Source organism: Eucalyptus grandis, chromosome 2, assembly GCF_016545825.1.
Source record: "Eucalyptus grandis isolate ANBG69807.140 chromosome 2, ASM1654582v1, whole genome shotgun sequence".
In the NCBI taxonomy this organism is placed as follows: Eukaryota; Viridiplantae; Streptophyta; class Magnoliopsida; order Myrtales; family Myrtaceae; genus Eucalyptus; species Eucalyptus grandis.
Window position 1 is genome coordinate 25,651,332 of NC_052613.1, and position 27,747 is coordinate 25,679,078.

At 39.8% G+C, this 27,747-nt stretch overlaps 5 protein-coding genes across 5 annotated transcripts; 2 read left to right on the forward strand and 3 right to left on the reverse strand.

Moving 5' to 3' along the window:
* The first annotated feature begins 1,239 nt into the window (after window positions 1-1,239).
* Window positions 1,240-6,149, forward strand: LOC104426948 (phosphoglycolate phosphatase 1A, chloroplastic). The gene is made up of 11 exons (XM_010040119.3): window positions 1,240-1,603; window positions 2,233-2,300; window positions 2,646-2,738; window positions 2,816-2,887; window positions 3,162-3,233; window positions 3,772-3,831; window positions 3,929-3,981; window positions 4,336-4,433; window positions 4,856-4,955; window positions 5,653-5,756; window positions 5,837-6,149. Exons 1-11 carry the CDS (start codon window positions 1,306-1,308, stop codon window positions 5,941-5,943), a joined length of 1,125 nt encoding a protein of 374 aa, XP_010038421.2. The 5' UTR covers window positions 1,240-1,305; the 3' UTR covers window positions 5,944-6,149.
* Window positions 6,150-6,368: 219 nt separating this feature from the next.
* Window positions 6,369-15,850, reverse strand: LOC104426959 (gamma-tubulin complex component 2). Its single transcript, XM_039307261.1, has 21 exons — window positions 15,610-15,850; window positions 15,461-15,500; window positions 15,293-15,338; window positions 14,840-14,974; window positions 14,084-14,215; window positions 13,392-13,475; window positions 13,221-13,319; window positions 12,990-13,081; window positions 12,436-12,508; window positions 11,781-11,933; window positions 11,583-11,702; window positions 11,370-11,423; window positions 10,002-10,085; window positions 9,759-9,833; window positions 9,538-9,660; window positions 8,474-8,599; window positions 8,292-8,399; window positions 7,735-7,797; window positions 7,480-7,554; window positions 6,879-7,081; window positions 6,369-6,789 (listed from the first exon to the last, which is right to left on the reverse strand). The coding sequence occupies exons 1-21, from the start codon at window positions 15,725-15,727 to the stop codon at window positions 6,663-6,665; spliced, it is 2,130 nt and encodes a 709-aa protein (XP_039163195.1). The 5' UTR covers window positions 15,728-15,850; the 3' UTR covers window positions 6,369-6,662.
* Window positions 15,851-17,095: 1,245 nt separating this feature from the next.
* On the forward strand, window positions 17,096-19,178 carry LOC104424230 (ycf20-like protein). The gene is made up of 3 exons (XM_039305886.1): window positions 17,096-17,393; window positions 17,724-17,905; window positions 18,527-19,178. The coding sequence occupies exons 2-3, from the start codon at window positions 17,727-17,729 to the stop codon at window positions 18,969-18,971; spliced, it is 624 nt and encodes a 207-aa protein (XP_039161820.1). The 5' UTR covers window positions 17,096-17,393; window positions 17,724-17,726; the 3' UTR covers window positions 18,972-19,178.
* A 580-nt stretch (window positions 19,179-19,758) lies between these two features.
* On the reverse strand, window positions 19,759-25,636 carry LOC104426937 (phospholipase A(1) LCAT3). Its single transcript, XM_039307520.1, has 11 exons — window positions 25,020-25,636; window positions 24,115-24,206; window positions 23,854-23,981; window positions 23,579-23,714; window positions 23,411-23,462; window positions 22,896-22,996; window positions 21,899-22,078; window positions 21,117-21,274; window positions 20,984-21,038; window positions 20,417-20,470; window positions 19,759-20,109 (listed from the first exon to the last, which is right to left on the reverse strand). The coding sequence occupies exons 1-11, from the start codon at window positions 25,255-25,257 to the stop codon at window positions 19,948-19,950; spliced, it is 1,356 nt and encodes a 451-aa protein (XP_039163454.1). The 5' UTR covers window positions 25,258-25,636; the 3' UTR covers window positions 19,759-19,947.
* A 361-nt stretch (window positions 25,637-25,997) lies between these two features.
* LOC120290881 (60S ribosomal protein L38) lies at window positions 25,998-27,547 on the reverse strand. The gene is made up of 3 exons (XM_039307521.1): window positions 27,464-27,547; window positions 26,483-26,666; window positions 25,998-26,304 (listed from the first exon to the last, which is right to left on the reverse strand). Exons 1-3 carry the CDS (start codon window positions 27,464-27,466, stop codon window positions 26,282-26,284), a joined length of 210 nt encoding a protein of 69 aa, XP_039163455.1. The 5' UTR covers window positions 27,467-27,547; the 3' UTR covers window positions 25,998-26,281.
* Window positions 27,548-27,747: the final 200 nt, after the last annotated feature.

Below are 27,747 nucleotides of genomic sequence, written 5' to 3' on the forward strand. Positions count from 1 at the left end.
TATGTAATATGATCCTTAAATTTTTACTTTATTCAATATAATTCATAAAATTTATTCTATTTTCAATGTAATTTTTAAATTTTTAATTTATTCAATGCGATTCCCAAACTTTCCGTATATGTGCAATCTGATCCGGAAACTATATGAAAATGTTCATTGTCCTTCCAATAATTGAATTTTACGGATAACATTAAAAATTTCCATATAATTCATAGAATAAATTGAACATATATAAAAAGTCCAAAAACCACATCAAACAATGTAAAAATTCAAAGAATGCTTTACACATTAGGTTAATATTTAAGGACTAAACAAATTAAAAGCTCGAAAATCACATTATACATTAAGTCAAAGCGCAAAAATCATTTGTATCATTTTCTCATTAATAATTCGTAAAGCGTAGAATAAATTCAAAAACTCATTATTTACATAGCTTGATCAATATGCCTCATGTGTTGAGGAGAAAATGTCAGAAGATTTCATCTTACATCAAACAATACAAAGGAGATTATAATTTGCACTTTAACTACTCAAATGCTCTCATGTTTCACAGCCTCTAATATTACTCAACAATCTAACAAGCAAGTCTATTCATGAAATTTTTAACAAACTTTTCTAAGTTCAATAAGAAGTTTCCCAATCCACTTGATGGTTTACATGGTGTAACTTCTTGTCTAACATATAAAATCAAACTTAAGACACTCAAATATATGTCAAAAGTCGAGTAACCCTATCTCACGTATAGGTGATAACTTGTACTTTTGAGATATATTTATATCATGTCAACATAAAAATGCCTTTAAGGGATTGATTTACTCGATGTGTAACATAATTAAAACAATGGGTTGACATAAATGCATATCAACCCGTGACATATCATAAGATCAATCCGACCCAAACGCGAGCAGCTCCCACCTAAGTCACGGTCCCTTCACGCCGTGACCGAGCCGGGCCTTTTTTTTTTTTTTTTTTTGGGTTCAGAGAGCCGTGCCATTTGACGGGGCCGGGAATTCGCCGTCCCCCAATTTCCAGGCACGCCACGTCAGCACGAGGGTGGGATAAAGAAGGCGATACCGTCCATCCGAACCGCCACGTCGGCGTGGAGGCCCGGGCCCCCTCTTCCTGATCGGGAGGAAGCCAACGGCCACAGAAATTAAAAATCCTTTATAAATATAAATAAATAAATAGATAAAAGGGCCAAAAGCGAATAAATGGATAAATAAAAATAGCACAAAAGAAAAGAAATTAAGGCGAGTGTCAGAGAGAGAGAAGAGAGAAGGGGGTGAGAAAAACAGAGGGAGGGAGATGTTAAGCAGAGGAGTGGTGAGCTGCAGCGCACAACCGCAGAAATTCTTCTCCGCCGTCCCCAGAACCTCCGCCGCCGCTCGCTTCCCGCCGCCGCTGCCGCCGTCTCCGGCGCCGTCGTCGTCTTCTAGGTTCGCGAGCGTCGCATGGAGGAGGAGCAGCAGCAGCTTCTGCTGTAGCGGCAATCCCAACCCCCGGTCGCGGATGGAGGCCCTCAGGACCCGCGCCTCGGCCCAGCCCCTCCAGGACGCCGACGACCTCATCGACTCCGTCGAGACCTTCATCTTCGACTGCGACGGTAAGGACCTCCTCCGCACTTCTCGCTCCCCGCTTCTTCCATCACGCGGGAGCCATTGCTTGGTATTTTGCCTCGGTCCGTGGTTTAGAATGAGAGCGATCGCGTCGCGGAGTAGCGAGTCATTTTCTATCCTTCTCTTTCCCTTTGGTGATGATACACTGCGAAATGGCGATCATCATGACACTGTGCTAGAACCCAAGCTCTTCACGCGATTTTCTGGGTTTCTGGTTGATATGATGCTTGGAGCTTTTTCTTGAGTTCCAAGCAAAGGCCAAGGGTGCTTGCTTCAACAACCATCACCACAGCATTTTCATTGTGACCCAAAGCTTGGTTCTCGTTGTCTTAACATTGAAGTGGTAGATAGTAGGTACTCCTATTCTGTGCAGCCCTCACCCTCTCACATACTCATGCGCTAAGAGATAGGTGTACTCGTGGCTCACCCAATGCTTCATATTTAACCGTTCTCACGACTGTAGCGTTTCTCCAATTATGAACTTTGTGCATACAATTGGGGGGTTAGTCAGGTAGCATGTAGTTAGAACTGCAAACATGCTGGCGAGTGGTCTTACTGGTAAAACCGTCTAGGGAATGAATATGATTCGCATTTACATGAATTCTTGTTCTTTCAGGAGTTATATGGAAAGGGGATAGCCTGATAGATGGAGTCCCTGAAACACTCGATATGCTCCGCTCGAAGGTTAGTATAACGTGTTTTGGCATGTTTAGACATTAGGCCGTCTCTACCTTTTTCACTAGCACCTTTCTCAGGGAAGAAAAGGGGGCAGGGTCCTGTTTTTCTCTTCTTAATTAGTTGTGTGTGGCAGAAGGGGCTTTCCCATTTCAATCTCCACTTTTGCTAATGCCAGCTGAACATAGGTACACTGACATAACTCTTATCTACCTGCAAGGGACAAGATGTTGTGCTATCTTGCTGAGTGCTTCAGTAGCTTCCTGTTCAGCTATTGAATCCATTAGAACGTTGTATAGGAGGCTGCCTCTCCTTGTCTATGAATTAATATTGTTCATCATCGTCAATCTTTAGGGAAAGAGATTGGTCTTTGTTACCAACAACTCAACCAAGTCTAGGAAGCAATATGGAAAGAAGTTTGAGACCCTTGGACTCAGTGTCACTGAGGTTAGCCTGCGACTTCTTTCCATCCTTGCCAGTGGTGATTCTCTTGCTTGCTTCTATCCAAAATTATCTTGTTTCAGGAAGAGATATTCGCATCGTCTTTTGCAGCTGCTGCATACCTAAAATCTATCAATTTTCCCAAGGACAAAAAGGTATGCTTTGCATGTTGGTTCATTCATTGGCACATTTGCTCATTTGACCATGAATGCTAGAAATAGATAATTCAGGATTTGAATAATTCCGCAAGGAAAGTAGTTGCACCTCTTCAGTAATTGTATTTTTTCTAAATATCAACGTAAGGGATTAACTTTGGTTTCAAGTATACAACTTCCAATTACAGGACCAGGCTTCTAGAAATGTTCTACTTTTGCTAAATAGCTTCTCTAGCCAATACTACTGAAGCGCTAATGGCTAATCGTGGCTTAGGTTTATGTGATTGGTGAGGATGGCATCTTGAAGGAGCTTGAGCTAGCTGGAATTCAATACCTTGGCGGTCCTGTACGAACAACTTCTAAATCCTTCTGTCTCCTAACGCAGTCATATTAAAATGTCAGATGCTATGTGAATCATTTTCCTTTTCCTTTTCTTTTCCATTATTTCCTTGTCTCCGATATATTTCATTTCTCTATCTATACAATTATTTCAAAGGGAACAGCAACCCCCCTTCTCTTCTTCTTGACTCAAGAAAATAAAATCTATGTCAGGATTTCAGAATCTATTTATATTATCTATTATCACCAGATTGTGGAGTTTCCTACTTTTGTGAGTCGAATGGTCCTGTGTTTTGTCTCCTAATATCTGAAGGACATTTGTATCTCCTGGTTGTAATTAGTGCTTGCTTCATTGGTCTGTGTTTTACAGTCCTACAATGCATTATTTCCACATCAGACATTATCCTCCCTCTTTACCCCAACCCACAACCATTCCAAGGATCCGTCATGCAAATTATGCTCACTCCAAATTGTTATTTCCAGTGCAATTTTAGCAACCACTCAGAAGGTCCAGTGCTAACTGATTATCATGTACCACTTAACAGGAAGATGGTGGGAAAAAAATAGAGCTCAAGCCCGGGTTCTACATGGAGCATGATGAGGATGTAAGCTTATTCTCTTTTTCTCTGAATTACTTTTCCATTTGTTCATTCGAATACCCTATGAGCTTATTTGTTCCTTTTCTGCAATGTGGAAATGAAGGTTGGTGCTGTTGTGGTTGGATTCGATCGATACTTCAATTACTACAAAGTCCAGTAAGTTCAACAGTATGAAAATGTGCGGTCTTGGTGAAAGCCATGTAGCATCTTGCATCACACCATGATATATATAGCCAGAGAATGCAAATTATTTGGAAAATAAGACACTTTCAGTTCTTATCATCAAGCAAGAATTTGTTGTTAAATTACTTTTCTTTGCATTGATAACAAATTTGTAAATAGAACTGCTTCATTTCTTTGCTACCCTAGCAAAACACAGCTCATTTCTACAGAGCCAGAAGGAAGTTGCCACATGGTCAAAGTTGTAATATTAACTTACAATTTTTTCTTAATGCCAAAAACTTTATGTTTAATGGTCTTCCACTCATATGCTTTCATTGGCTTTTGAAGGTATGGAACACTTTGTATACGCGAAAATCCTGGATGTCTATTCATTGCCACTAATCGCGATGCCGTAACTCATCTCACTGATGCACAGGAATGGGCAGGTTTGCTTTTACCCATACTTTTTGTCCTCACATGTAGTATACACATCTTGCCTCCCAATGATTCTGTTATTACTCTGCATCTCTTATGTGAGTTTCCATGGTTTCAAATTTTGTAAACTAAACTGATGATTGATCGGTAAGATGAGAAAAAAATGCCATGTCAATGTTTCTCAGCGAGGACCTCTACCAATGTATATAACATTCATAGTATGTACTGAAGATAACCAGGCAGAAGTTTTTGAGGACATGTGCACAAAGTGACTTGGTACAGTTTTTTAATATGATCTTGAAGCTGATCCATCTTAGTAAAACATACTGCTTATAGAGAACCAGCTTAAGTTGCTTGCTTTTGATTCATTGAGATTGCTGGATTTGCCATGTCCCTCATTTTCACCGGTTACCATTGTGCATCCTTGTAACAGGTGGCGGTTCTATGGTTGGTGCCATCGGGGGATCAACTCAGCGTGAGCCACTGGTTGTAGGGAAGCCATCAACTTTTATGATGGACTACCTGGCAGATAAGTAAGGCTCTGATTTGTACTTCTGCTTCCTTTATCGCCTGTGTCCTGGGAGTCCTAATGCAGGTTATATGAGCATACACACATGCAGTGGTGTTGCCCTCAATTTGTTTGTTACCTTGCCTCGGAAGTGGGTGGATCAATGAGAGTAAGGTTAAATAGATTTTAAGCCACTACCAGAGGTGCTCAATTCATCATCCTTGAGAAATGCACCAGAAGTCTGGAAATACCAAATAGCAAATGATCCTACATCTCTTTATGCTAAATGTTCGGAGTAAAAGACTTTGTCTAGTATGCTATTTGTACTGTGCTGCGACAATTTTGCCGTATAGCTTGGCTAATGAGAAAACAGTGCAGGAGCCACGAGAAGCTAAACAAGGACTAAATCCATTGCATTCGAATGATATATATAACTTGAGGACTTATTCCTAGTATTCCTTTTCCGTTAACTCTTGTCGCTGTGATGAGTGATGTAGGTTTTACGCTTGATAAAATTGAATTCTCAGTCTTACTTAGTTCTATCTCCATTCGGAGTAACCGTAACATGGTGGTAGGATGATACTGCTTAATACAGATAGATGTTGGACCATTCAATCAAGAGTAATATCATCAATTAGCATGCAGATCTTTCCCAACTTAGCATTTCTTACTGTTACTGATCTATTTGGTTGCCAAACTTCTTCTCCTGTTTGTATCGGCAGATTTGGCATTCAAAAGTCTCAAATTTGCATGGTCGGGGATAGACTGGATACTGATATTCTGTTTGGACAAAATGGAGGCTGTAAAACTCTTCTAGTTCTCTCAGGTGCTTAGTTGTGTCTTCCATTTTCTTCCAACTTCTGTTTCTCTATTTCTGGTTCTGATCGTTGAATGTTCTTTTAATAGGTGTGACCTCTTTGTCAATGCTTCAAAGTCCAGACAACAAAATACAGCCAGATTTCTACACCAATAAAATATCCGATTTTCTCTCTCTTAAAGCAGCAACTGTCTGACGATTTTTCGTACCGAAATTTGGCTGTGTCATTATCTTGTGATTACCTAATTGTGTTAAATAATCAAAGTTATTGGTCACAATGTTTAGGCACCTTTTATGTACCACAAGCATGAGGAATGCATTAATTTTAAGCTGCATCAACACTTTTGCTTGAGTAGCAAAAACAAATTAGAGAGTTATGGAACTTTGGTCATAAAGCATCGACACCTCTCTCTCTCTCTCTCTCTCTCTCTCTCTCTCTCTCTCTCTCTCTCTCTCTCTCTGTGTAACTAAATTTGATGATTTGCCCACTTGACTTAGAATTAATGCCGCATTGACCCTTCATAAAATCCAAAGCGTTAGGAATGCCACATAAGCATTCATGATAATCCTACAGAAGATCAGAGTGGTCAAGAGCTAATACCAGATTGTTGCTCAAGCATCAAACTAAGGCTCTTGCTAGTCCCTATCCATTTCCTCTGATAAAAACCCCAAGTGCACAAATCAGTTCAACGAAAAATTGATTAGCTACCCTGTTTCTAGTGCAATTAAAATTCAAACATATTGGGCTTCCGACACCGCATGCTCACAACATATCACACAATCGACATATGAAACAGAAATGAAGAGTGAAGCGAAAAATAGACATTAAGCTTTCAGATGGAAGCAACGAGAAAAATGATACTTGAGAGGCCTACAGAGTAAAATATTTCGATTCAAGGAAAAGTGAACCAGAACCTATTGATTCTTTCCAACACCGAGGATATACTGCGCAAGGTGAGTCAGATACGGCTCCGCCTGTGAATGACTGCTCAAAATTGTGCCCAGGCTCTGGATCTCAGCATTAAACTCCTTCTCGAATTTGCTGCAACATTGAATTGAATGAGAATGGCAGAGAGGACCTTGTATTGTAATACAATAATGTTGCATCTTTTGTCATTGTTCCACACTTACAGGACAGAATTGGTCACTGTTGCATTTTTCGTCATTGATCTTGGAGCCTGAGATTGGGTTGCTGATTTCCGTGACTTAGGATCTTCTGACCTTACGGAGTTATCTAGTTTTTCACTTGACTGCGTGATGTCTACGGAGGATGATATCAACCACTGAGTGGCTGCAGCATATTGTATGCACAACAGCTTCAACTTCTCCACTTTCTGCATCACAAAGTTCACTTCAACGGATGAACCACAGAAGACAAATAAAGCAAGCACTTCTGGATTGCAGTTTCAGCTAAATTCTATGAATAATTGCCACAGTTAACAATCTGATCTATTGCTTCAGTTTATATCGTATCATAGAACTATATGCGTTGGATCCGGAGCTTGTACAACCAATGTAAAGTTGCATTACAAGTATCGCGACAAAGGCTGACAGTGATGCAACAAGAGGACTCCGGGTGTTCTTCTAGGAACAAATTCCCTGCCTTTGATAACTATTGTAGTATTCACGTGAAACTAAAATACCTCCAATGTATCTATCACCCGTATCCTAAACAAATATGCAACGACTCAAAAGGTTGCTTTTTCATTTGAATATGGCAGTCAGGACAAACCTTGAGCAGTCCAGGCAAAAGAAGCAGACATTCCCTCAAACACTTCTCGAGAAAATAATCATGATGTTGAATGACCTGTTTACAGAGACAGATATGTAGTAAGCAAAACTAGATAGACAGTAACGCTCAAAGGAAATTTCTGAAAGCCACATGTCAAGGCATCTGAATGAGGAACAACCAACCCCCCAAGACCCCCGCCAGGGGGGGAAGTGAGGGAGGGAGGGAGGGAGAGAGAGAGATGAAAGGCCAACCCACCTCGTCTATGCTCTTTGCAGTCTGAAGTCTATTAAGCATCACATGCCAATTAGGTTCAAGAACCTGAGAAAAAGATAAATAAACCAAAATAAGATGATTGAACAACTAGGTGCCTAGCTCAAGTTTAAGTAAAGAATGCAGCCAAATGTTTAAATCGTCCTCAGCCATAGATTCCCCACACTCACACATAAGGACACTGCCAAGCATAATACATGTAGGAGGGACAAGTCCTGCAGTGCAATCTTGTTCGCCTCATTTCATATTGTGGTCAAAGTATCGCATATCTTTACATGATAATTAAGAATTGAAAGTTCTTACACAATGGGACAAGAGGATAATGTTATGTTCCTCTAAATGGATCCCTTTCATTTCAGGTCACAGTTCCATCACTCTCCGTACACTCAACAGGTAGATCAATAACCCAAAAGCTAAAACAAGGAAGACAAAAGCTGCTTTTTCCCGTCATCTTTCACTTTTTCACTAGATGATAAGAGTAATAAGAACAATTGTGCCCCAGTAAAAGCATCCAGGATGAAAAAGTAAAGTAGAAAACCTGCCTCAAAAGTAAGGTAGTGCAGAAGGCTGTTGATAAATTTAAGCATACTGCGGCACAGCAGAGATGATCTTGATATAGCTGTTCCACCTGGGTTAAGAGCACGGACTCCCTACATAAAGCAGAGGACTTACACATGGAAGAGTAAGGTATTCTTTCAGCGGAAACTTCAAAGCAGACACATACTTGATGCACTTGCCATGCTCCACAAAGCTGGCGTTCTACATGCTTGCAGTGAAAAAGAAAGCGGAAAATCAACTGATATTTCATCAAGGCTTTTCTTGATATAACAATGGATAATGGCCACCGAACCTGAAAATGCAAGCAACAGCACGTCAATGACAATGTAAACCATAATGACGCAATGGCAATGTAGTCATCTGACGCCTTGTAATTTCCAGGCACTAACATTCCTATTGAATATGGTCATAACAAGAGACGAATATAAAAAAAAAAAAAAATCAAGTGTCATACACATAAGCTACTCTTCACCCAATGTCAAGGAATGCCAAAGGACATGGTAATCTAAAAGGCAATGGGAGTTTTGAAAATTAGGGAAATTTACTATAGCAACCCTCCAGTTCGTGTTTTAAAAAATTACTTGGACAACTCCCTGGTTTTGCTCAGATCACTTGGACTCCCCTGTATTTCCATAAAAAACTAGGACACCCCAGATAAAGAGTAATTCCAATGCTAATGAGTCGAGTTATACTTTTTCAAAGATTTTTAAACTAAATTTTAATATTTTTAAGTATTCTAAATTAATTCAACTTTTTTTACAAGCCAAATTAAAATAAATAAAAAAATAGTTTAAAGTTACTCAGAAATATCAAGATCTAGTTTAAAATTAAGATTAGTTTGCAAATCTTCAAAGACAAGCAAAACTTGTCTCATTAGCATTCCAATTACTATTTTTCTTTGAACATCTAATTAAAGAAGGGTTTCAAAGTAGTATACCATATAGATGGGGTTTCCTAAAAGTTTATGAAAATACAGGGGTTGTCTAAGCAATTCGAGCAAAACAGGAAGGCTGTCCAAGTAATTTTTCAGAATGCACTGTCCTGGAAATTCAATCACAATTGCAAGGTTGCCCAAGTAATTTTCCCTATAAAAGTTGAAGCTCCAATAGTTTTAGTTGTTGAATGACACTTTCCACAGAAGGGCCATAATCATGATTCATTAAATCATATTCCGTCCCGTGGGCACATTTGTTTTCACACATGAGGGAGGATAGGGGCAGGGAAACATACCTTGTAACTAAGACAAAAAGTCTCTAGACCAGTAATGCTCAAAGGCTCCTCAAATTCACTATCATCAGGAATAGTGCGGTTAAGCTCAATGTCTTCCAGTCTCTTAAGCAAAGATGATCTTTCCTGAATATCCATTTAATTTTTCAGTAAGAGATCGAGACTATTCTCCATGAATTTAATGTCAGCTGAGTAATTGCAGGACCTAGCAAGCAGCTTCTTACCACACAACATGTCAAATCCTCATGGCAAGGGTCTGCTGCAGCTGCTGTGGTACGCAAGGCAAGGTCTAGCAGAGACTTAAAATGACAAAGGCTACTTAGCAAACCAAACAAAAGAAAAGAAAAACACATACAATCAGAAGTTCTAGTCTCAATAGCAATGCTTTCTGTCCAGAAATTGCTCTACAGTAGACATTTGATAGTTAAATTTCCATGCTCCACTAAAATAGGGCAGTGAGATAGAACCTGCAGCTTCTCCACAGATATCTCATCAAGCTTCTTTGAGAGTTCATCTCGAGCTATGTCCATGAAGTGAACCAGGAAATCACCCTAAAATAGCATAAGATATATGGATGATGAAATGCAACAAACAAAAAAACCTAAGAAAAGAAACCTAAGCTTCAATCGCAATATACAAAAAGGAAAGCTATTATGCGCAATGTCTCTCAACATGCAAAAGGGCAATGCCGTGATTCCTTGAGGGGAGGAATAGAGAATTTAGTTTTTGCCAGCATGCTTAGATCCATTACATGTCAATGAAGATGCTCCAAGGGAAAATAAGATTCCCAAGCCATCTCCTTATCTATGAAAATTCAAGGCTAATGCGAATGAAGGCTTACATTATAAAAGAACTTGTCGAAGAATGGAGAAATTACTTCCTATGTCTCCAAAATATGAAAAATGGAGTGTTGCCTGTTGTTAAAGCTTGAGGAATGTGTCAGATGGGCAGACAACCGGCTATTTGCGGCACCAGAGGATAGTAGTTTTCTTTGCAACGATGTTTGCAGCTTATTTCCATTGGGCAATATTCTATTGCACATGTTTCTTCAAACAAAAGGGATGATGTCGAGAGGCTTTCTCATGAGTTTGGACCTTGGTGAGGATTCGAAAAATTGCATTCCTAGATGAGCTTTCTTTGGTCAGAATTAGGTGGAGGTAGCCTTCGATTATTGGGAGGCATTTTAATATGGTTTCTGTCATTCTGAAAGGCCAGGAGGACTTGTTGAAAAAATCAGCATAAGAAAGTAGATTTTGTTGCTTCATTAGTTCATTAAATTTGATTGATCTCCCACTTCAAGTTGAACACATCACCTAGTCTAACAGAAGATGGAGAACTCTTGGTTCCTAAGGTTGTTCGAGTTTACTTCCTACCCAATTCCAATTATTTTCCTATTTTAATGGATTTTGGTCGTGTGAAATGCAGTCCTATTTTTTGATGGTTAAAGAGTGGTGATGAAGATAGAGATCCAACAGAGTTCTAGTTTCATTCTCTAAAGAAATTTTATTTGTTTTATATAATTGATTGAATACCTTCCAAAAAAGGATATAATCTCACTTGATTTCACTGCATGCCCCAATTTTTTGATAATTAAAATTCTTTTTTGGGCAAGACAAAGCATGTATCAATCAGGGAAAGAAATAGAAAAGTTGAACCAACTACAAAATTTTAGCAAAGATGTTGACTAAAAAGCTAAAGCATGTAATGAAGGGGTTAATTAGGCCTTTCCAGTTTCCTATTGTGGAAGAGAGGCATTCAGGATGACACCATGATTGCTAATGGCAGCAATGGGGTATATTAAGAAGATTCCATGTTCACAGAATCAGGGAACATACCTGATCAAGGAGAAGATAGTGCTTCATAGACCGCAACTTTCCCATTAGATCATACTGAAAGGAGAAATTTCTCATTAAGAAAATTCCATGTAACATATTATTGGAGTACGATGCAATTAGAACAAACTGGAAAAAGAAATGAATGGCCATTGCTGGATATATCAAAGAAAGATGACTAATAAAAAATTTAAAGCATAAATAATAATATCTCACCTTTTCTCTTACAAGATTTAAGAGCTCACCACTAGCAAAATCATAAGAAGCTCTTATACATTCAAGATAATGATGGTTCGAGCTAGAGCTCATCAACTTTGCACCATCTGATCCTGGGACCTATAAACATCACCTATTAATGCAGGCGCAAGAAGGTCACAGCATAATCATTTATTTTTAACAAAATCACTTAAAAACCTGAACATGGTGCCCACATTCTCTCATCACATTTAGATATTTTCCAGTAGTCAAAATTGTCTCAGCAATATTTGCAAGAAAGCTAGGAATCCCATCCTTGAGACTGTAACGCTCACTCCAGAATTTAGCATCATCATCCTGTGTAAGGCTTTCCTACACAAAGTTTAAAAAAAAAAAAAAAAAAGGAAGCAATACAATGAAAAAATTGCACCAACTACAAAAGATAAGGAGCTACAGATAAATTTCAATGATGACTCTTGAGGGTGTAAAATGAAAATCAACAAAATAGGACTCCAATTCTATACTTTGCTGGTATGTAACTATCCTCCCAGTCATAGAGAAATCAGCACTTCAAAGATAATATCATAATTCTTGTAAACAGTCAGGCATATAATGTAGGGTCCCATCAACTTTAAATTCGGTAAGCATGTCAATCAACAGGACCCCTAATGCAACTGCGTCAGAATAAAAGGTTTTATTTAAGCTCAAAAAATCAATAATGTAGGTCCTCTTGCTGCAGTTAATGAACAAAGAGAGTAAACCACGAAAGTATTTCTTAAGCTAAATATAATAACAGTGTAGTTCAACCCTATAATCAAAGAGGAAAATTTGATAAGATCAGATAATGAACGTGGATCACACACTATAGCAGTACCTTCTTCAAAGATTTATTCTCCACAATGAAAAATTCACCATAAGGGTCATCAATAACTCCTTCATAGACCCACCTACGACATCATTACAATCAACATGAGAAAGAAGATTATATTTAATCACAAAGAAAAGATTCATCCAAAAAAGAAAAAGGAAAACCACCAAGTGAAAAGGCCAAGCAGTTTTACTGATTGATGCAATCAAGCAATATGTTCATCTCATTCATCTTTTTCAAGTAAAACCACCAGAAGCACCACCAAATAAGGAGACCACCAAATTTAATCAAGAAGAGGACAGTTGCACGTAATGATTTTCAAATATTCTAGTTACGGTATTAAAATAATCAAAAAATTTCTCCATGAAAATATACATTGAATGCTGAAGCCCTGCCATACGACGGAATGAGTTACTAACCACAATCATACCCAGACAATTAAAAAAAAAAAACAAAAAATCAATCATTTCTAAATTTCGCATAGGTTTCATAAAGGGATAAGATACTTAACAAGGACTAATATTTGAAAACAGATTTTTTGATTTCCAACTTGTAGTCACCTTTCTAATATACTCAGATACGCGTTGCTTGCCTGCTGGATCATCTTTTCCAGTAACGACCTCACAACATTATCACCAGCCATGAGTTTAGCCTGGACAAAGGGGAAGTTACATTAATAACCCAATAAAAATATCACATGTGAGTGAATGATGACAAAAAAACGCTGCCTGATGCAGACATCTTTTAAAGAGGAGATATCTTTCTGTATATGTCGCTTAATTTAGGCTGACCTGACTCTGTAAGAGGTTAAGTACTGCAGAACCAACAAAATTATTGGATGAAACCTTCTGAATCACCATGGACAAAGCTTGCATGGACCCCATCATAGGCTGGAGCAAACATGGAACAACTTTCAAGCAAAATCCCCAGCAGGAGTTCATACAGTTAAGAGAAACACATACCTGACAATAAAACCACAGCCCTTGAATGGAAAGTCTTCCAAGTCGAAATTGGTGTTCAAGCTGCGCCACCTTCGCCTCATAACCCTGATAAAAGTAATGAAGAGGCAATATTAGTTCGTAAGAGATCTTCTCGAATGGCAATGCTTTGCAAGTATAACTCTCTAGTCATCTAGGAACTCTTCACAAATACAACTACTTTTAGTTCTGGCATATAAAAAATTGCACAGCATTACACACACTTACAAGCAAACTTAATATATTGATCTGAACTTTCAACGATCTGACGTCTTATTTTCTGCAATTATTCAACAGATTTGACCCACTTGTCACTCTTTTCATTCTTAGCATCAGTCTTCAGGAATTCAAAATCAATGGATCTGTTAATTTTCCTAAGTGACTGTTTATCACAAAGGCATCACTTATACATGGAAGTTATAGTAACATACGTTCACTGCCTCCGAGCAAAGCGCCAAAGTGAAATATCTTGCACGTGAGTGCCCACATGCCCACACGCGCATACACACACACACACTCAGACATCCAGCTAAAGAGAAAATTTACTCTTGCACACAACCTACAAACTACTAATAGAGGTAATAATAAAGATATGAGCAGATCTTTCTACATTTCCATCAGAAACGACATGATGAGCATATACAGAAGCTGAACACATTCAAACATGCAAAACTTACCAGAAGCAGCTCTCTGAGGGCTGCAGCAAAGGCATGATTGACAAGGCCGTTCTTAAACTGGGACCTTGACTCCACAAAATGGCTAATGAGAATAAAACTTTGACACAAAGGAAAAATCCTTTTAGCCATTTCCTGACAATGAAATGCCTGGTTAGCTCATCTGACAACTACACCAAATATAAGGCCGGCATCAAGTATCTTAAATGCAATTTGCTTGGATACATTCCTAATAGTTGAATGACTGTGTGAAATTTAAGCAGTCCAATTTTTGTGAGAGGTCAGACAAAATTTAAGCACATGTGATATGCATTCTTAACTTTAAATTGTTGATGAATTTATGAAAGCAAGCCTGGGAAAGCCTAAATGCCAAACCCCAACACCACTTGATCTGTTGACATTTGCTTAAATCTTGAACCAGGTTAAGTGTGCCAATGAATCAATGAAGATCCCAGTACTTCTTGGCCTCAAATTGTTGACAGTCAACCTATCCTTAAGGTGCACATGCATACACTCTTCATAGCCAATGACTTGGCCCCAGAAATTTAACTCAGGAGAGCACTAACTATGATATTAGATCTACCACTTTTCCAAGGACTATCCCCTTGCTTGGAGTGAGACATTTTCCTTTTTTTCCAATCAACAAAGTCAGCACTAGCAAACATGCATTTGTACGCATGAGGAAAGAACAACATACAGAAGGCTGCATCACGGAATTTCAGAGGTCAGACATCGAAAGAGAGGAAAAATTCCATTTACCTGAAGTGCTAAGTCCATTGATGCATCTACATGGAAGGAAATAGCATCCTCCTTTCCGCGTACTCTCGTAATGGATATATACCGTCCTTCCACACCGACCATAGCAGAGAGAAGATCATCGAGAACGATAAGTTCCTACCATGAAATGAACAAGAAGTTCCGACAGCCAATCAGTCGAAAGACAAAACATTCACTACCCATCTAATCAATACTCCTTCCAAAAGGAGTTGAAACTCGTAGAGTCAAAACTAGGACGCTAAACATACTATCAGAGAAGCCCTTAATGCAGGTAGCTAAGTAGTTCATATCTCAATTTCTATAAGGAGGTCAGGAAGTATCTATGAGTCACCTCATCATCTAAATAAACACTGAAAAAGTCCGAAGCAACCCCGAAAATGAAGGCCTACGACCAATATAAGGAAGGAGACGATGCCGATGGGCACTATGCCGTACCTGAACCGCAGCTTCGTAACAGCCAATTGCCCTGTCCGATCCGCCACTGCTTCGCGTTCCATCGGAATTTGCAAAACAAAAACGAATCAATGGACAGTCGGACACACAACACGCGCATCGAGCGGAAAACCTCGAGAACAAGTATCCGCGCGCGGGGAAGGAACGTACCTGAGCGAATCGAGGGCGAGGCGGGACGTCCCCTTCACTTCCTGAACAGACATCACGAAATCGAACGAAAGTTGAGCGACGCTGAAACATCTCCACGGAGTCGAAGGACCGATGCAGAGAGAGAGAGAGAGAGAGAGAGAGAGAGGGACCCTGGTGGAAGCGGCCGGTGAGGAAAGGGCGCTCGACGTTCCAGCGAGGAGTGGAGGGCGCCGCCGCCGCCGCCGCCGCCGCCGCCGCCGCCGCCGTCGCCGTCGTGGAATCCGCCATTTCCAGCGAGGAGTGGAGCTCTGAACTTGCGCTGAAAAATTGAAATGGAATGGCAGCGCAATCGCCCGCGCGCGGCCGAGCCTCTCCTTGTCTCGGTTCGCTCAGGCGAGCACCCAAACGAAAAGCGCAGTTTTTTTTGTTTTTTTTTTTCCCTTTAAAAATTAGATTTAAAAACTGAAAAGGAAAATCTAAATTCATTTAAAAAAGAAAATCCTAAATTTATTTAAAAATAAAACTGTTCAAAAAAAAAAAAAAAAAAAGGCTTCTTTCCTGAAAGGTGGAATCACTATCATTCCCCTCGTTAAGAAATTCAATCCTTTAAAGTTTTAATTTATTTAATATGATTTCTTGAAATTTGATATAATCTGCAATGTTATCCATAAACCTTCAATTTGTTTGATAACACAGTCCCTAAATTATATGCAATTATTTAAAAGTTCAATATCTATATTGAACAAATTTAAAATTCAAAAATTACACAATGAATCAAAATTCAAATATCAGTTAAATAGATTAAAATTTTAAGGATGATGTTATATATCGAATTATAATTCATGAATCACTTATATTATTTTACTTTATTTTTGTTCTCTACTCTCCCTTTAAATGATGTGAAAATTTAAAAGAAGTATCTTGAGTTTCACAATTTTAAGAAAATTCTCTCCGTGATTTTTTTTTTGAATTTATTGACAATACCTTAAAATCAACCTTTAACTGCCTATCATCAAATGAAATTTATTCCAAATGTTCATTCATGTTTCCATCATAAGAATTATATTGTGTTCGGTACTATATGCTGAAATGAAATTAGGGAATAAAATAGAAAAGGAAATTATGATTTTAATATCTTTATTTGATGAACGAGTTAATACTGTTAAAAATCACACATTTGAAGTGTACTCATTTGAGTGGAAGAATCTTTTACGAATTAATTTTATTGACTTTCGTGTGTTTGGTTTATTGAAAATGATCGATCAAGGAAAAAATATTTACGGTCAAAGAAAATATACATACTTAAAGTTGGGAAAATGAATTCCTCAATTTGAAAATTTCAAATCAATACTCTAATCCAAACCTACCTTCCCTTAGCAATTTGGGATCGGGTATAAAGTATGAAGGTACTGATTTGGAGCTTTTGAAATATAAAATATAGTTCCGAATGAATGCTTCATGGGCTATCAATTCATGTTTTTTAAATAAAATTTAATTTTGGCAAAGTGCTGTCAATTTGGGATTTTTAATCGTTGTTAAACTCAATGAATTGTAGGAGTAGGAGTGAAATGAAAATTAACAAAAGGCATAATATCCAGCCGAGGGTAGTACCGACACTTCACAACCTCCTGCCGATAAGAATCGCAGGTTATCATCACCCGTCCGTCCATCTCTGCCGCTCTCTCTCTCGAATCGAGGAACAGAGAGAGCGAGAGAGAGAGGGGCCGTCCGTCCATGGAAGGCGAGAGCACCCACTGACCGCCGCCATCTCCCTCTCTCGACCTTCACTCTGGACCTCCAATGTCCGAGGCGAAGTGGGCATTCCATGCATTTCCAAACGCGGGATGATATACTGCAGCGGGTGCGGTTTTCCTCCTCGTTAGCTGCTCCATATAGGCCGGAAGAAGAGCCACTCTCGGGTTCTTGACATTCGGCACGGGCTCTGCTTCGGAAAGTGAGTACCCAGTACCTTCGCCTTCCCGTCGTTTCCGAATTGTTTCCCTGATCTGAACATGCGCCGTTCCTCTTGGCATTGCAATGAAGGTTGCTTTAGCGTAACGTGTGAGAGTTAGATTGTCAAGGACTGTTGATCAATCATCTGGTCAGCTTATAAAGCTGGCGATACTGAAGGTACCCGGATTGAATTAGAATGGGTTGCCATGTTTGTGTGGTTTATGGTGGCTACGATCTCGAAGGCATGGATTCTGTGTAAGCCTTTCGGGGTAAGTCGGTGTCGGACCGTGGTGTTTGTCGAATTTTAATGGCGAATTCGTGCCTTTCGCAGCTCATGGCGTGCCAGTCTGGAGCCATGGCAATGCAGTTGAGCCTGCTGCTGCGGGAAAATGAAGCCTCCGGAAGTTCCTGCATGGTCCTAGCGCCTCCTGTGGTTTCGAACTCGATAATGGAATCCTGCATCAACAGTCGAGTTTTCTTTCGGCTGAAGTCTGCATCTTTTTATTGGAACAGGTACTTTCAGACCCTTTTTCGTGTTTTTTATTTTATTTCATTGAAAACTGCGATCCGTCGTGTTTGGGTTGGGTTGGGATGGAATGGGACGGGAAGCGATGGCAGTTGTGACTGTTGGTGGGAACCAATTGTAACCTCTCATCCAGTTCTACTTTAGTTGCATTTCTAGCATTTTGGAGGTCTGCTGCTCATATTCTTATAGCCCAGCTTGATTGCAATCTGATGGTGGTCAGATTTTCTTTCAAACTTCTTGTGCCTAATTCACTGCACTCATGAGCTCTCATCAATTGTTCCTGATAATTTCCTGTTTCCTTAACACAGACTTTGAGCTGTAGCATATGATTTTGTTTAATTGTATAGAGCTGCATAAGTCAATCATGTGTCAATGCCTTTTGGTCACATTTCTAAAGTAAGTGGAAACATTTTGGATTTTGACAGTGGTAATCTAGTGTTGGTTACAAAGACGTAAAGTGGCTGTGCTTGTAGTTACAAGAACTTATTGGATTTAGATCAAGTTCTTTTGTTTTGTGTGCTTGATATGTGATCTGTCTGTATAGTTCACTTTTATGAGCCTCTTCATACGATTTTGAACAAGCCAGTCATTTTCTTTACATCGGATAGTTCTCAGATGAGAAGACATGGCTGGAAAATAGCCTTTGCCCTGAATACAGGCGGGATTCCTGGTAATGGCGAGCAAGACGACCTCAATGGTGATGATGCTGATCTCAGTCGTACTCGATTGGGCAGGATAGTGAGCGCTGGGGGCAGACAACTTCTGCAAAAACTGAACTCAGCTAGAAGGAATTTCCCCATGAAGGTATTTCTTCTTCTATTGGGTTTCTATACAGCAAATGCATTGGCGACAATTCTTGGGCAGACAGGTGACTGGGATGTGCTTGTTGCCGGTGTCGTGGTTGCAGCCATTGAGGGGATCGGTATGCTTACGTATCGAAAACCCCCTTCTCTTTCTAGCAGAAGACTTCAGTCCTTTGTCACAATGATGAATTACTGGAAATCAGGCGTTTGTTTAGGCCTGTTTGTGGACGCTTTCAAATTAGGTAGCTAGAAACCCTTTAGCTATGTGATAATAATCTCATCCTGTATCCATGAATCAACCAAACAAGAAACCGCAAAAAGTAAAATGAAGGATTTTTTTCTCTGACTCTTTCTAAATCCGAATTGGGTGCTGTCTCTTAGACCAGGTGCACGTGTATAAAATGTATACTTGATGCCATTGGTATAGATGATCCAAATGTTGGTTCGAGGATTTTTCCTTCCATGACTGCGTGACTGTTGAATGTGCATCAAGTGCACATAGATGCACATTCAACAGTCTTAAACCTTGCTTGTGTGTTCTGTCTTTCTTGCGTCTGTTCCCAACATAGCAAATGGTTAAAGTATATCTTGACTGTAAGGAAACTGTCTCAAGACATTGCACCGACGTCAATGTTGGTGTTGTTGTTGTTGTTGCATAGTCCTAAAAATGAGCATGCCGATCGGACATACTCACTTTGACCTACGGAAACAGTACATGTGCTGAGTTATTATAACTCTTATCAGTCACTCATTGTTTGGCTTTTGCTCGACCGCCTCACTATGCAAGGACATTTGGATTTTGCATATTTTTACTTTGCTTTCCCTTCTTTTTTTCCCTTGCCTTTGTGGCTAAATCTTTGAATCCGGTGCAACAAGAATTCCACACGAAGTTGTATTCTTTTCTTCTATGGATACTTTGTTTCTGCTAAGTCGACCCAGTTTTCCTTATTCAATGCTTAAGAGTCATTGAATGCAGCTTTAAAATGTACACTCTCGTTGTTGACTCCCTTGTGCTGTGCTGTTTAGAGATGATGGTATCCTGGACATCAACTTTCAGATTCATCATCATAAAATCGAATTTTCATCTTTTACATTCAAATGGTGATGGATCTAACATTCTTGACAATGCGTACACACATAACAGTTTCCAATTTCCAGAGAAAGGAAAGGACTTGGAGAACAAATTCTGTGGTACGAGTAGACTCTCTATCCTATCTCTATACTCTTCAAGAAAAATCCATTACCCTCGAAGTCCTACCGCGCTTGCTGTAGCTAACCTGCTCAACTCCCAACCATTTTTGGATGAGTTGAAAGACAGTACTGTCGCATAGTAGTTGTCGGTGACCAGCAGCAACCCCTGCTCGCTCCACCGCCTTGAATCCATCAGCCTGTCGATTAAGAGTTCACCTGAGAAAACTTGGAAACTTTTTGTGCCTCTTACTGTCACAACGTATTACGTCATAATGCAAGGTACATTGTTTGAGTCGCATTTGGTACAACCGCTATGTAAACAACATAGTGAACAGAACAAGGAGTATACTGCGGATTTTTTGAAAAAATATGATGTGATTCAAAAGGTCATGCCAAAAATAAAAAATAAAAACATATCCGGATCTTCGCATGCATGGCAACAAATCAAATTGCAGAGTATCATCTCACAGTATAGAAAAATGATAAGGTTTGCCATATCGTTACCCGAGCTGATTCTGTGGGGACTGTCCCATCTCCATCCACAAAAGAGTACTGAGGCTGCAAGATAAACCATAGCAAATTTAGCGAAGATGAAGAAAAGAAAAGAGAATGGAAAAGTGCATTTGCAATTCAGATGTATGCGAGAAGCATTAAAATATAATTTGGGTAGAAGGAAATTTGAGCAGCTGTGAAATGGCAGCATCAGCATGAAGAATATTATCTCCTGCTACCCAAGCACATGAATTTTTGAAAAGCCAAATACCCCTAAAAGAATTGAATGACAATTTTTAAGCTCCACATCTAAGTTCTAAATCTCCTGCATATTGCAAAGTCATAAATCAGCTTCTCAATGTGCTGAATAAAAAGTCAATTTCAGCGATAACTCGCTCCATTGTCAGCGTAAGATGCAGCTGAGGTCATTCTAGTTTAATTTGGCGGGGAATATCAACAGTTCCAAGAAGAGCTATTAAACAACTCATTTAATCATGACTAAACGAAAAAGGTCATTCCAACATATAGAATGTCATCTGATCAGAAGAGGCTCTTAAACGGATGATCATATAAACTCACCAAAGTGTGGCATATTTCAGACAAGTCCTCGATGGGGGATGCCTCTGAACCATAACTGCCACAGGAGCATGTCATCATGTCTTCCGCCAAAACATAATATTAATTTGCAAAACACAGAACAAAAGCTGCATACCAAACATTAAAAGGCGTGTCCAAAGATGTTCCATATATGTTATAGAACTCAACCTCACTAGGAAGATCAACATCATTGATAATTCTGCGAGTTTCAGCAGCCCATTTGAGAATAGAGAGGTTAAAGGGCAAGGCTATTGTCTGTCCTTGGTAATTTAGCTGTAATTACAAAGAATGCAATTCAGACTTCATAGAAGAAGTAACAAGAAGACCTTGACATTTACAGGGAAAGGGTGAAGGGGAAAGAATCTTACACTTTCAACTGAGGAATGAGGTTTACAAGAATTTTGGTAAACAAAATCATTCTACATGCTTATGTCAAGATCCATCTACAAACAGCTTATCATGCGGTTTCAGAAAACAGTCAGAAGAGATTTCAGAGAGCTCGTTAATAAGGGTACAACTAGTAGAAAAGGAGGACACCCAGTGAGGCAGCTTCTATCTAGTTAACAAGAAAGATATAATCAATAAGTTCTCCTTAGTGATTAAAGATTGGGTAAAATGCCCGGCATTGGCATTTATTTTTCTTGGTCCCCTGCTTTCTGTATAAGTGAAAAAACACTTAGATAGAATGGTTTTTGTTCACCTGTAGATTTGCTTGAACGCCACTTCGCAGAGGCCCTTAATGGGCATTCAACACTTATTAGTTTTTCCAGCACACAGAGGAACCACTACATCTTAGCATCAGACAAACAAAGGTTTGACCCCAAACTGAACTAGACATCTGCTTCAGCAAAAGAGCTCAGAATAACTAAGTAACCAAGAAAGAATTAAACATGCTACCTCATTATTTCGCAATGCTGCTTCAAAAAGTTGGATGCTTTCTAGGGGACCATAGGTCTCCAAGTTGACAGAAACATCCTCATCGATAGAATGCTTCTGCCAGACTTCAATCTCAGGCTGCTTCGCCCACTCAAACTCAGGGTTTGCCATCATTTCATATATTGATGGACACTCAATCAACTATATTCAAAATAGAAGTCACTATTAGCAAGAGAAAGCACAAGATCGCACCAAGCAAACAGCAGAAACAACCGTCACACCCTCAAATATGATCAGTGAGCCACCTTCTCCTATAGAATAAATGAGCTAGCTAATCCAAGCATTGAACATGATCCGTGAGGGAAGTGCAAATGGACTTAAATATGAGAAAGAGTTATGCAAGACTAGAAGGCAAATACTTTTGTATATTAGTCTTTTCCGCATGTTATGTGTGCTAGCACTACTACAGGAGAAAATTAGCATTGCCAAAAGAAAGGTCCGGGTTGGCTATTAAAGGAGCATCACTCCAAATCATGACTCACGTGACATGACCTGACTTGCTACACCATCTCATGCTATACTATTGTTAAAATCCATTTCACAGATAGAAGTCCTCATACTATTGCAATTTCCTCAATCATTTTGTGCGTAAAAGTGACTGATAGATGTATTCAGGATGGACTTAACTGTTGCATAGTGGGGGCACTTGCCCCACTCCTTTTTCTAAAGTTTTGAAAGAATTAAGGGTTTTTAAGCAGTGATAAATAACTACTTGCTAAAGAAAAGCAAAACCCACACGATATTAACTATTATCAGACTTTTTGGGCATAAGAAGATTACTTTGGTTAGTAAAGCATAACACTTGATTTTCTTGTAATCATACATTAATTAATTTTTTGACCCCACTGACAAAAGCAACCAGATCCATCCCAGTATGTATTCCATCCTCCTTTATACTAGTTCTACACAAATGTAGAATGTGCACAAAGTGACCTTGAGAGATGAATAGAGAAATTACCAATTGGTGCATTGTCCACCTAGACACAAAAAAGTAGCTCTCAAACCCTTCAATAAATTGCAGTCCGGTTAAGAGAGAGTCATTGACGCATCCCGGTGCACCTATCACATAAAATGATGACACTTTGAAATCTTAGGAGCGATACAATCTGCTAAGCACATGGAGGAACTTTTTTATTCAAAAACTACATAAGCAATGACCGAACCAAGATGAAAATGAGTATTTAGCCTTCAACAGTTGGAATATGGTAGAGATATCATATTGCACTTGAAGTTGAAAATTCAATTGACAAACACAACAAGCAAGTTTCAAAGTTTAAGATCAAAAGAAGAAAAGCATCCCATTTCTAGCCAACAGAAAAATTATGATCGCTCTATCAGCCTGGCATCAGAAAACAGATGTTCTCCATCCGATAGAGGACATTATAGCCTATATCTACGCTTTTTTTGAGTATTTTTCCAGACATTTGAGTGTCATGATAGAATGAATCTGGAACTTTGCCCAAAGGCAGTTACCTTGAAAAGGGCATGCAATACAAATCCACTTCCTTACATACTTTGAAAAGACCTGTCAATTAACAACTATATTATAGTCTCATAGCTAATTCTGCGCATATAATCCAATATCGTAAGCAACCAGGCAATCTACAATAAATGTGTTCAGCGGGTGATAGAACAACTCACATCTTGATGGAGTGATAGGAAACATGACACCAGCAATCCACCCATTGAATGAGAAATAATGTCAACTTTTCTCCCTCCAGAAGCTTTGTAAGCAGTTTCCAACTTTGATCGAAGACCCTCCAAGAGCTTGTCAGCTCTGTGATGATGCAGCAGATAATGGTGTTCACAGTTATCAAAAACTTAAACTCTGAACACATGCTGATAAATCAGCTAAGAATGCACTACTCAGGACACCAACTTTGACTTTCAACAACTTAATAGATAAACTGAATTACCTATTACTTTGCCGGAAATCATAACCATATCCAAACAACGTGGTTCCCTTCTTATACCCTATCCCCATGAGCATGTCGATCATATCATGAAAATGATACACCTCTTTCAGACGTATAAGTTTCACAAACTGAAATGTGAAAGATTTTCATCAATACATTTCCATCGGTAGCAAATATGTTGCGGAACTAACAGCGTACATGGGAGCAAAATAATTCCCTAACAAACCACCAAAAGAGTGAAGAAAAAACTTAGAGCCTCACCCATGATGGGTCTAGTATGTCGATCGCATAGAGCCCATAATCATCGTCAGGAACCACAACTTCAGCATCATCATCCAATGACTCGGTCAATCCTTAGGATGACAAGAAGCACAAGTTCGTCAAGGATTAAATCATCTTGTGTGATCGAGGAAATCCAATGTCAGTGAACAACATTGACATGGATGGTGGAAAGGGATCTAAATGCTGATACAGCAGATCATGTCAGACCAGATGATTTAAATTCCACAGACAACATATGTAGCATGTGCCGTAAAGATATAAAGAAGACAGAGAAACTTCCGCAAGTACGAAATAAATTCATAGGAAATGTCCATAAGCCAGAAGTTCTCGAGTAGGAAACATCTGTAACACGGTGCTATTTCATGAGGAAGGGTGCTTTAGCTCAAACCAAGCACACTTCAGAAAGTACATCCAAATTGAATTACTCACGAGAGCGACTTCACGGTACAGACATTGCGAAGCGGGTTCAAAGCAGAACTCAGTTTCAATGTAAAAATAAATGATTCGAATTGACACTTAATCTGCAATAACGAATAATTTTCGGTAAAGGCAAACCATACCAACCGAGAAGGTCAAAAGGTGTTTCAAGGTACACTAGTACAAAGAAAGATGTTCTGGAATATCGATTACTGACGAACCATTTTGGCAATTAACGAGTTGGAGGATAAACCATCTCACAGATTCCAAAGTGGAAGTCAAAGACTGCTGAGAGTGCGACCAAACATCACGACAAACAACACAGGCACAGGTATGTTGAATTTGCAGCAACAAATAGCAGAAGCTACGATACTGTGCGCGCGCTCACGAGTATGCAAATGGGTATGGAAATGGAATCCCAAGCATGCGGCTTGCACACAGAGAGAGAGAGAGAGAGAGAGAGAGACCAGTGGAGGGGTTGAAGAGGGACCAGAGCTTGTTCTTGAACTCCAAGTCGGCGAGGAGGATGCGGACCCAGACCCGGGTGTCGAACCCCAGCCACTTGTCCTCCTTCTTCTTGGAATGGAGTATGGAGCCGCCCATCCCGGACACCAGCAGCACCGGGTTCCTCTCCTCAGAAGCTTCCCCATCATGGCGGTTGCCGTTCCCGAACCAGAAGCAGGGGCACACTCTGTCCCGCCACATGACGAATACCGATCCGACGCCCCCTCTCTCTCTCTCACCAAACTCCCAAGACACTCGACTCCCCAACAGTCCCTTCGAAATTCAAAGAGACAGACACAGAGAGAAATACAGGGTAGTTACGGCAGCTTCCAGGGGTAGCTGCAAGATGGCAGAAACAAGACGACGCTTCTCCCCCAACCTTTTCTTCCAGGTAGACCCCGCACGTGGCGTGGGTAGGTTCTGGATTTGACCATGCGTTAACATCCTCGTCTCAAGTTATCCTCTTTTTATCTTTGACTGTTTTGGAAGCACGCTTTTGATTCGTGTAGTCATGGAATTCAAGATCGTACTGCGGGAAGCCGTGACATGTTGCTCTTCCCACTTTTCGCAAACCATAAAAACTTCCTCCGTATGGGGACAGCGACGGCCCCAGCCGGTGGCATATTCTAAGGAATCGTCCGTAGTAGAGTAATATTCAATCATCCATAGCTTAAGACACGTTAAAAAATACAGTGTCGTCAAACACCAATGTCCGACAAATGCCATCCTCTGTTCCGTATTAGAATGTTCGTAACTCAAATCCTCTGTTTAGTTCATGTAAAGATTTAATGAAACTACCAACTTTTGTTTTGAATTTACCGATGCCTGCTCGATCAACAATCCCTTTAAACCCCATCGACAGATGATTCTTTTTGTGTGCATTTGAGAGTTCTCTCTGTATTCCAAAATCAAATGTTTGTGTTCATGGATGAAATCAAACAGATTCCAAAGCAAGCATAGCAATGCAACACTCGATATAATCTGAGCAACCTCCACGAACGATCCTCAAATCAATTTCGAAGCATAGCTTCACTCTGAGCAAAACAAATGGAGGCTCCATTGATCAGATAAAAGCCAAACTGAAAACTTGACTCAGTCTAGAATAGAACTACACTGGGTAATCCCATATAACAGTCAAAATCCTACAAACAATGATCAAACGGTTCAAAACACGATTCCTCGGTATTCTCTTGAGTTCTCCCACGAAATGCAAGCTCGTGCACGTTCAAAGGTCTTGCACGCTCAAACCTACAGAAATGAAAACATACCCAGGGGTCATCAAAGGTGCCACAGAGAATGAAAAGAAGACTTTTTTTAACTCATATATCATCACATCCAGACATAGGTGCACCAAGTGGCATCTCGAGCCAACTTCTCATGCATTTGCCATGAACATATTATAGATTGTACAAGCACAGTTAAGCACCTGGAGGAAGGGATTGCTTCAATTTGTCGGCCTTCTCGGAGTCAAACACACAAAGTGTGTAGAGGTACTTGGAGCAGCGAACCTTGAACTTGACAACATCCTTGCTTCTCTTGATTTTGACAGACCGGGCGTCCTTCCGCCTTGCAGTGAGGAGAAAATCCTTGATCTCGTGGATTTGCTTCGGCTGTTTGTCAAAAATTTATAAAGGACGTTTAAGTTCTAGGGGCATCGAAGATATCAGACATTATGCACGGAAACAGAAAGGCCTGTATAAATCTACAGAATCAAAACAACCATGAAGAGAGCAGTTTTTCACCATTCATCAAAGAAAAAGAAGAAATATATTTAACCAAATTCGTGACAACCAAAAGCAAGCAAGCAAGCAAACAATCACGTTTTGAGGGTATGGGGAGCCATATCAAATACCATAACTCTTTCATCACGAGCACGTCTATATAAATCATTTGATGGCTGGACTCACTAAACAGGACCCGTATGCAGGTTTAAACTTAAAAAGCCAGGGCAAGACACAAGCTATAGCTGGGCATCTCTACATCCATACATCACTGTAGTAGACTATAAATCCCATGATAAATTAAAACTTCGATGCGCTGGACTCACTAACAGAAGTCGCATGCAAATTCAATCTCAAAACACCAAGGAAGAAGCACCAATCTATAGCCGCGGCATGTCCCCAACCATACATCACAGCAGTAAAAATCTCTCTTTTACATCGCAGAGCAATACCGAAGACCCAATTTTTCTTTTTTCTCTCTCTGGCACGAGAACAGGAATATAATAAAAAATTTCTCCACCATCATCACAACAGAAGCAAAGTTCTCGTCTGCGAAAAACGAGATGGCCATGATATTTAACACCCAAAAGAGCAGAATCCCAACATCAGGGATTCGACGGCTAAATTCGCCGACCAGATCGTTCAGCAATCCAAATCGAAGCGCAGGAGGAGGAGGAGTTACTTACCATGGTTCCGCTGACGGCCGGAGCACTCGGACGAGGTTGCAGAGGAGGAAAGTGATGAATGAGAGAGAAACCACACAGTTTATATGTACCATATCAAAACCCTAATGGCTTGATGGGCCGCGTGTAGTTGGCGAGCTGATTGGGCCTCTAGCCCACTAATTGGGTGGGCCGCAGGTTAGTTTTACGAATGATTTTTTTTAGGTCGAACTAGTTTTACGAATGTAAAATAGTACAAAAAGCATGCAATTTAGGACCGTGAAGAGGGTCATTTTATATATACATGA